Consider the following 10,101-nt stretch of genomic DNA (forward strand, 5'->3'; position numbering starts at 1 on the left):
ACTTACTTTTTGAACATAATGTAAGCTCCTGGTCTTGGGCCCTTGCCCTCAGGGTGGCTGATGAAGGCCTTCACGAGTGCAAGCACTGAGATGGTGACCCCTACTACATAACGCTTCCTAAGTGTAACTAAAGGAAGACCAAGATGATGTTTTTAAAAGAAATGATGGAGAGCCTCTTATTTCCCTCCTTAATTATTAAACATAAAAGTCTGAATGCATTTTTCATCTACAGCAGCTTGTGGTTTTTGATTGTGCCTAAGCAAGACTCTTAATACTAGAGTATCTTAATTAACTCTTCAGTCATTGCTGTGTCTGAAGAGTTCTCCATGTCTTGCTTTTTAGATTTTGTTTCCAGTCTCTACTTTGGCTTAGAGATTAGCACTACAGTCAGAAAAATTTACATGTGAATTTGTCACCATTTTAATCTTAGGAAATGTCTTGTGGAAAGGTATATTTCAATCTGGTTATTTCTTCTTTTCTGTAGAATTCTTTGCTGAACTGGATAAAGTTATGGGCCCTCTGATTTTTAATGCAAGTGTCATGACAGACTTAGTACGTTACACCAGACAGGGACTACATTGGTTGCGTTCGGATGCCAAGTGATAACTGGACTGAAGAAATCTAAATCATAGAAGATACTTTTCTTGCTGCCTCTTAGTTTTTCAACACTGTGTCATAAAAAATAAGGAAGACTGCCATAATGCATTGCTTACCAGAAACTGAGATTAAGGAATGCTTTCATGTGTCTCCCAGCATCATGTGTGTGAGAACCTGCAAACCATCATGTTAATGAACTTTTTCAGTTGTTCCATTTTTAAGATATTTAAAAAATAGTTTAAACTCTGCAATGTTTTAATATAAGGGGGATTCATTGAGCTGCAATTGGATTGGAATTCTAGTAATTATGCCTAACAATTCTGTTTTAAAACGTATTTATTTTAATTTGTTTTTGAAAGCTCTATTTTTGGGCTGTTTTAAGATATAGCAGTTTTTCCTATAAATTTTACCTGATCAAATACTTAGAGAAGATTAAATGTAGACACTTTATTTAAATATTTTGTGAACTTTGTTATTCTGTAATGTCTTGTGGTGGTTAGCTTGTAAAAGAAAGTCAGGGTTGATAGATTCTAAAGTGTAGGGACACATTTTCATGAATATCTCAGTCAACCCCTAAATGACAGCCACAATTTTACCATTGTACTAAGTTCTAAGGATATTGTTCTATACATTAAGTTGTTTTATTTAAGTGAGATTTTAAATGATCTCTGTGGAAACTTAGCTTCAAAACACATGTGTTAACACTAACAATCTCAAAACCTTACAGATAGTTGCATTTAATGCAATATTAAAATAATGTGGGCCACAACTGAGCTTCAGTCTGCAGATGTAGATAAGGAATGGTTTCCAGTGGACAATCTTGTGCTTTGGTGCAGCCTCTGTTTCCTTGCTTGTAATTGTTAGACACTGAAGCTGCTAACTTTTAACTCCTATGTGAAATTGATGCTTGTCTCATTTCCAGTGATTAATTGGAAAATGTGAGCAGTAACCAATAACCTTGGTTTTCTCACGGACAGGAGTACACAGTGGGCAATGTGGGGTAGAGATTAGACCTGTGATTGCAGGGACATTCTGAACTGTTATGTCCAGTTGATTTAAAATCTAGCTGTTATCCTTTTTTATGACACCTTCATTAGCGTTTAATGTTTGTGATGGGAACAGAATCTTTAATTTTAAAGGAAATAACTGTGATCAGCAAAAATCATTCATGGAATTCTAAGTTAACTGTGTTAAGGTTACTAACCAGAATACCTTTCCATAGAAGGTGCTTGTCTGACTAAAAGAATATTGCTTAGCGTCCCTAATATGTCTGGTGTGCCTTATGCCTTTTTAGATGAAGATTTTGAGTACTGTTTACAAGAGGTTTTACACTTAGGACCCAGTATACTGTATCCAGTTGGTCTCCTGCAGTACTTTGGTAAAATTCCACTTCCTTTTCCTAATACTGCTAGTGGCTGTCATTTGTTGAGAATACACATTGGTTAGAGTCAAACTCTGAACCCCTTCAATGTGGGGTTGTGGAATGCTGCTTTACCTGCCCTTGTCCCTGAACCTTACCCCAGATGCAAATGTGCATGTTCAAGAAAATGATTGCACTAAATTTATGTCTAGCTGAATAGCTATGTGCCAAAATGATGGCAAGCTTCAAAAGAAGGAATAGAATTCTACATTAATTAGTACTGCAGTGTGTCCTTGGGACGTTGAGAAACTTCATAAATCATAGTCACTAAACTATAGCTTGCTTATTCATAGAGCCTTGTATTCTAATGTTTTGTACTTCAAGGAATACACAGGTTCATACCCTAATACTCTGAATTGATTCAGTTGAAATTACTACCCACTGGTTCTGTATTCACAATGATTAATACTGTTTACTGTTGCACTGTATCCACAAGAATGCATTGTAAGAGTGGAGAAAGAATATAAAGTCACATCTTTGCATACAAATGATTATGCCACAACATATTTGATAACATTCTTAAAAGATTTCTTAAACTGAATTTCTGTTAAACATTGATAGGTGATAATGTATTAAACTGCTACATATTCTTTCAGTGTTGCTGTTTGAGCCAGTGCACACACAACTGCTGTCATAAGGAACCGTCTTTAAACTGCTCCCTTGGCAAGCAGTTCACTGTGTATGTGCTTAGCACATAGATTAAGAGAGTCTGAGGTTATTTTTTAAAAAGAGAAGAAATGGTTTGTGACAGACTTCTGTGGTCCATTTCTTGTGAGCTATTTGTGTAGAGGTATCAATCATGAGAAGCAATTTTAAAGCAGGTGCACTTTCATGTGATTTGGTCCCAAGAGGTACAGCAGATCTAATGGGCTGGGTTTTTTTCTTAACCTTCAGAAGTGCCTGGTACACTCATCATACTGAGGCCTCTACATTGTTAGGAGTTGTTGGATTACAAGCTCACTTGCTTTGTATTTCTGTGGTGATCAGCAGGGTGGTTTGGCTTGTTTTTATACCCAGTTACCATAACTGCCAGTGGGAAAATCTTTTTTTTTTTAAAGAACATTGTTTTCAAAAGTAAAATACTCTATATCACATTGGATTTTTTTAAAAAAAGCTTCTTTTCATAGGAATCCTAGACATTTGTATGTTTAATAATTTAGCAAGGCCCCTCTAGTTTTTAAATGTAGACCTAAGGTAGCAGACATTATTTTTTGTAATGTATGCCTCACAGAGGTGGTATTCGTATGTCCTAAATATGAGCAGTACTCTTCCTTCCTTGATGCAAATTGTCTAGCAGTTTCTAACCAGTTAAATTGGAATTTTGACAAAATTTCAAAACACCATCTAACTCTGAATTCCTTTGTCTCTGAAGCGCATGAGTAATTTGCCAAAGTTAATTGTTAAATGCGAACACATCATAAGCTTTTGCTTTTCTTCTCAAAGAGCAAAAGCAAGCTGACATCCTAAATCTGCCTTTAAGATGCATTATGTGTATATTTTGAGCACTGACACATATTGTGCTGTTGTCTTCATGTGAAAACTCTGGAATATTAGATAATGGGTTTATGATTGTGTATTTACACATATCAGTGTTGCTGTATATCCCAGTGATGAGCCTTTAAAAACTGCTTAATAGACTAGGCTTGCTCAGGTGTTCAAGTAATTCTGAATTTTCTCTCAAAGGTGCAGAGTCAGAGGAGAGCAATCCATGAAAGGTGGTGGGAGATCCACCAGTGGAACTCTGGATGTTTCACCAGGCGGCTGGCAGTGGGTGGGTGAGACACTGTAGCACAAGCAGCTACAAATGTTTCACTTCATTGATTGAGGATGAAGTAGACTTCAATTAGCAGGTCCCAAACTAAAGAACTATTCTGATGGCAGATCCCTTTAACAAAACACCTAGGAGCTACTGACCTTGTTGATACTTGGCTACTTCATTTTGTGTCTTAAATGAACATTCAGAATACCAGACCAAGATAACCCAGCATGTTCAGTTCAATATGATTTATATCTTGGCTGTAAAGCAGAGCAACTGGCTGTTGACCTTTGACAGCAGTATGCAATTTGTAATATACATGTTTCTTATACATATATCTACATGCATATATAGATGAATGAACTCAAGTCTGTCCAAAGTTTGTTATACTTGTGTTAGGTTATAGTACAGCTGACTATATCAATATATTTATTGAGTGCTGAGCCATCCTCATTTGGGTGATGGTGATAAACTTTGCATATTATGCTGGAGTGCTGTCAGTTTCTTTTAGATTATTGAAGCTTGATTGCCACGATTTTATACAATAGAGCCCCTGTAGTGTATGTTATAAGCGGCCACAGCAGATATAGAGTCTATGGGCATAACTGAATGCTTGCCTAAGACAAGTGAAACACAGCTGTAGGCAGATAACCATAACACTTGCCAGATTTGGCAAATACTGGGAAATACTACTTTTGCTATATATAGTAACATTTCCCTGCACTGTAAACTTTGCAGTATTTTTATTAAGGGGGTTTAGGTGGACCTGAGCAAATCAAGTTTGAATGCATTTTTCCCATAAAAGAAATAAGCAACATCCAGACCATATGATAAGAATCTTGAATGGCAAATATTTCATAAATATTTGGATCAAGGACAGAACAACTTTAAATTGAGTGGAAATCAGTATTGTGGGAAATTTGGATTTTCAATAGTTAAGTAAATGTTGGATATCTTTCAACAAAGTGTAGCCAAAGTTTTTACTAGTGTGCTCTGTTCAGCAACTTCAGGATTTCCCCAAGACCTAGAAAATACAGGCTAACTGTACAAAGTATGATAAATTGTTTCATTTTGGGGGGTGGGTTCTGGGATGTTTATGGCATTTTTAAATAGTAGTTATGGAAAATAGGTTAATTATAACATTCTCACTGGAGTTGAGACGTTTGTGGAAAAGCAAGCATTTTTTACATAATGCCTTCTCCCTTCCATCTCCCCCATCCCGCCCCCAGTTCACCTAAGCTTTAAGCAAACTCAGTTGAAGACATTTGAACTGCTGCTCCCCGCTCAGAATAACAGAACTAGTTCTGGCTTTGCTTCTCAATTCCATCTGTTAATGTATTGGCAAATCATTTGTTTCTGGTAACGTAACAGTGAACAGAACTGATGCTGGCAAACTGGACTAAAAATTTTCCCTTCTCCTAGTTTTTAGATCGTATCAGTATTGGCAGCCAGCATTCCAAGATGGTTACATTAAAATACCTTAGAATCTGGCTTTGTGGGCCAGGCAAAAAGCCTCTGCAAGCACAGTTGCTGACATTTGTATTTGATTCCCCTTTTAAATGGTTTTAAGAAGTTTTGTATATGGAGGATAAAGTGCTTATATATTTATTAAAGATCCTTTATCATTTAATTTGGTAAAGGTGGCTTTTTCTTTTTGGGGCAAATGTTGGGGGGAGGTTATTTTTAACCTTTAGTTTATCAGAAAAAAAAACATTGAGCATGCAGCTTGGTACTGATAATGACTGGCAGGATGGCTCTCTGTTGTATGCTTTGTACATGACATGTCCATGTCTTATATGTTTTGTTACTTATCAATGTATTAGTCATCTGTTTTCAACCAAAACTAAACTTTTAAAACAAAACTGTGATCTCCCCCCCCTTTCCTTTGCAATACATTTGAAATTTCAAAAGGGTACTTTGGGGCTCCAAATTAGGATTTCTAAGTCAGTATGTGCATTTCACGTATGTTAATGGTGAGCAAAGTATTATATACTAACTAGATTTTTTTCCACATCTGTATAGTATATCTATGTATTTTGTGGTATTGAGATTATAGAAAGTTTAGTGTCTGAAATATGCGTTTAATGTGTATTTTTAAACAAATTTATGGCAATTAAATATTTGGAGAAAAGGGTATCACATTTCAATTTGTAAAGATCTTTTTAACTACTGTGTCATTAAATGCTTTGTACAATGCAAAACTGTAACTGGAGAAACTAAGTTTAATAAATATCAAATAGATTTTCTGTATTAAACTTTATAAGCACTGTGCTTGAATTGTTTTGTATGGGCCTTTCTACAGTAGCATTGCACATTGCAAATTGGATCAGAAAAAATTGTTTTGTTTGACAATGAGTGAACAGGTATTCTGCTCTCATATGTTCCATGTGTCCAAGTGGGAGAAACTTCATTTTATTGAGTTACACATAATTAACACTGTAAAACTTAATACTAAGCTAATTACAACATTACCCACCACACAATTAAAGTTTGAAAGGAATAGATGATGTCTGATGAAAAAAAGTAAACATTGAAAAAGAGATGGAATCAATGATGGTATTGAGAAGCTTGCTGGTCTTATGGATGTGGGCTTTTTCTGATTTACTAAAGCTGGATAATGGCTTGAGAATTCAATGGACTCTAAACCACATAATTCCCTTAGCTCCTGCAGAATGGTAAAGGTCTATAGTTCAGCTTTGCTCAGAGTACTCTACTCAGACTGTGATCTTCCCTGTTGGCTGGTGTGCAATACAAATAGCAAATTGTGTTTGCTTAACAGCTCTTTAATGTCTTGCATAGAAAAACATTATAAACAAACAATACAAAAAGAAAGATAAATTTAAGCTGTTTTAGCTTGGCTAAAGGGCCACCTTGGAATAGAACAGAAAGATGTAACCTAAATTAAAATGTGCTTCTGGAATGTTGAAGTCCTTTATAGCTGTCCACACAACTGAAGCCTTAACTGAAAAGCTTTAAATATAAGGATGTGATGTCAGGAGAGGTGATAATAAATAAACAGGGAGCAGCAGTATCAAAAGTAGCAGCATTTTCTTCTCCTTCGTGAAGAATCACTCCTGTGATACTCTTAAAGAACAATGTTTGTTTCTGGAAAAGAAAGCAACAATCGGTTTACTTGTTTTAGGCATGTTGGTACTAACCAAAGTACAGAGAAAGGAGTGAATACCATTTTAATTGAGCTCTTTAAAATGAAAGCAAAGTTGGATGTTCTTATATTTAGTTATTTTTAAAACTAATTTATTTCTGGGATTTGTTTTAAGGAGAGAGTAACGGTGCCACTAACAAACATTTCATTAGCACAGAGTGATTTTGTTCTTAGAACTGCATATCCAAAATAGGAGGGTTTTTAATTCTTGGTGGTAAGTTTATATATATTTGCAGGGAACATTATAGTGTCTAGAGAACACGTTCTAGAAATTGCTAATCAATATGGGTTTTAGTGTCTTGATCCAAACTTTTCACATTAGACATCTCTAGTTTTAGAGTGTTTTTAGTGCTTTTGTTTGCTGCCCTGGGCTCCTACTGGGGGAAGGGCAGGATATAAATTATATAAATAAGAGTAATTTATACGGTAATATTTTGGTAAATATAACATAGACTACTAAAGGTTTAGTGTGGTTTAAAGGTTCAGCTATTCAAATTAAAATATTTTATAAAAGGAACAGCCTAGATTTGCAATTCTTATCCTTTTCCCCCTGGATTTCCCCCCTAATTTGCAAGCCTGAAGCGACATCAGTGAACCCTGGTTCTCCTCTATGTTCAAGATGACTTGAATGGCTTTCCCATGCAGCATGAAACTCATGTGTTTTGTTTCAAAAATGAAATTACCTGCATAGTCTTGTGGTGCATTCACTGTTATCCCTGCATGATGCTCCAATTGGCCTTGAGATCCCTCTCCAGAAAGGTGTCATTCGCTTCTGCCTTACTAGCTGAGAGTTTTGTGGATGCAGAGAGGCACAGTGTGTCTGAAACATAATTGTAGTGCAGCTGTGATGCATGATATTCAGATCTATTTAGATATTAAGCCCTCTTGATTCTCTTCGCACTTGACTGAAGTCTGACGTCAACATTCCATATGGAAGCTATTGTTTCCTGTACCAACCATTCCCCAGGCCAGTGAGAATTTAAAAACGTAACACTTCACACATGCAGAAATGCACAAACTTTCTCCTATACAAGTGAACAGTTAAAATGTGGGGCTCTGTTACAATTAAGGTAAAACAGGCCCTTGACCATGACACAGAATGGCCTAGTCCACACGCAGATCCTGTATGTCAGCGCAACATGTCTCTGCTCAAAAGCCCTTACAATATACAAAGCTTTCTTCCAAACTTGATGCTGCTTTTAATGCTGGCCTCAGTTAACTTGTCATATCTAGGCATAAAAACTGCTGAAATGCATGTAATGCAATGTCACACAAATAACAAAGTAGCATTTGCCTGAACTTCACAATGAAATACCAGAAGCATTCTTACCTGAGACAGCAGGATTGAACAAGCTAAGATGACTGCCACAACTTTCAAACACTGCATTATCTTTGGATGCCTTTCCACACGCAACAATGGGTTTTCCAAAAGATGCTATGGATGTTCTGGACATACTTGCTCAGCTGCTGTGCTGGGACTTTTATAGATACAAATCAACATTGCATCAGCTGCCAGCTTATTAAGGGAGCAAAGGTCACCTTGTGAGGCAAAGGGATTTAATAAGTTAATGTCTACTAAACTGATAGTCCAAGGTCTGTCCTGGAGGCTAAATATATTTACTTTTCAAACACTTGTACTTTGATCAATGTATCAAACATGCCAACTGCTCCTTTTTTTAAACCTAGATTTCATCCAGTGTTTTACCATGTACCTGCAAATGAGTTAATGGTGGGGTAGAAAGAACTGTCAGTTTTGGTTCTCTGTTTCTCATTTTTCCAATCTTAAATTCAATCCTCCACATTTCTGCAGCAATTTGCAATTAAAAGAAAAAACTTCATTAAAATGTTTTGGCACTTTGGCACAAATTTATTCTAAAACACATTTTTGTATGCATTTGACTATGTACATATTTTTCCAATCCATTTTTCCTAATGTGCATTTTTGTATGTTATTTTCACTAATATATTGCATTTATTTATTTATTATTTAATTTATATCCCGCCCTTCCTCCCAGTAGGAGTTCAGGGCGGGAAACAAAAGCACCAAAAAACCCTTTAAAACATCACAAAAAGACTTTAAAACATATTAAAACAAAAAAACTTTAAAACATTTTTAACAAAGCTTTAAAATGCATATACATTTTTATGCATATTTTCCCCTAATATATGCATTTTTATAAACACTGGTTGGAAAACTGCATAACAAAATTTGGATAAGAGTAAATTTTGAAAAATGGTGGTGTTTCAGTTCTATTGCTTTGGAAAGTGTGAATTTGATAGATTGGACTTTAAATGCAAACAATCTAATTTCTTCCCCATCTCTAGTCAATGGTCAAGATCAGAAAGCTTTTTTTTGCACACAGTGTTTCTTACAGCTAATTGAACTGAAGCAACTACCACTGCCTGTATCATGAGAAGTGGGGAAAAAGTCAACGATTGAGGATTTAAGCAACTTGGTTTTGCCAAGTGAGTAGTGTCTTTTTGCAGTCAGGAGGAAATGCATTTTCAGCAGACACACCCATCTCAAGGGATACAGTTCCTGACTAATTACTTTTGGAAAGGCTGCTGGATGGTTAACAGATCAACCCTTAAGCCCTATATACCCAGCCTTTAAGGTGTTCATTTCAGAACATGCCAAGGGATCAGTGGGAACATGCCACACCCTGGATGTCACTTGCTGGCACCATCCCACAGCTAATCTGCTGAGGCTGAAGGGAAGCCTGGCCAATCAAGCAGCCACGATGGATGATCTGTCACCTTGTAGTGGTGAGTGGGCTTGCGTGTTCCAATGAGCCCTGTGAGGGATGCCATCGAGAGTCATGTACTCCCAGCAGGGTCACCTATGGTGGTAAGGTCAAGGGAGAGGAACCAGACAAAGAACGATCCAAGAATGTCCTCAACAGCAGAACAGATGGAGGATAACAATGTGTATGTTACAACGGCTGTGAAGGCAGATGAAGGCTGCAGCAGATAAAAGACTTCCAATCGTCGTGGTATCCATGCCATTGGATCAAAGCCCTTTTCTGTCAAGATTGCGTGTTGATTGTCATGCGCCGATCTCCCCGCATAAAACAAATTCACGCACAGGCGTCTTCCAAGCAAAGACCTTCTCTTGGAAGACAATCTTACTCAGCCACGAGTGATCGCCAATGAAATTATGTTTCT

At 36.7% G+C, this 10,101-nt stretch overlaps 2 protein-coding genes across 4 annotated transcripts in view; one reads left to right on the forward strand and one right to left on the reverse strand.

Annotated features, from left to right (window-relative positions):
* The window catches only part of AFF4 (ALF transcription elongation factor 4), a 74,637-nt gene extending 68,633 nt beyond the window's left edge, over positions 1 to 6,004 (forward strand). For all 3 annotated transcript variants that reach the window (XM_061617021.1, XM_061617022.1, XM_061617023.1), the window contains one exon: positions 485 to 6,004. In XM_061617021.1, coding sequence (XP_061473005.1) covers positions 485 to 603 — 119 coding nt within the window. In that variant the 3' untranslated portion in view covers positions 604 to 6,004. The remainder of the gene's footprint in view (positions 1 to 484) is intronic.
* Positions 6,005 to 6,535: 531 nt separating this feature from the next.
* On the reverse strand, positions 6,536 to 8,413 carry LEAP2 (liver enriched antimicrobial peptide 2). Its single transcript, XM_061617025.1, has 3 exons — positions 8,267 to 8,413; positions 7,620 to 7,756; positions 6,536 to 6,878 (listed from the first exon to the last, which is right to left on the reverse strand). The coding sequence occupies exons 1-3, from the start codon at positions 8,321 to 8,323 to the stop codon at positions 6,842 to 6,844; spliced, it is 231 nt and encodes a 76-aa protein (XP_061473009.1). The 5' UTR covers positions 8,324 to 8,413; the 3' UTR covers positions 6,536 to 6,841.
* Between the last annotated feature and the right edge of the window lie 1,688 nt (positions 8,414 to 10,101).

The sequence above is a fragment of the Rhineura floridana genome, chromosome 3 (assembly GCF_030035675.1).
Source record: "Rhineura floridana isolate rRhiFlo1 chromosome 3, rRhiFlo1.hap2, whole genome shotgun sequence".
NCBI lineage: Eukaryota > Metazoa > Chordata > Lepidosauria > Squamata > Rhineuridae > Rhineura > Rhineura floridana.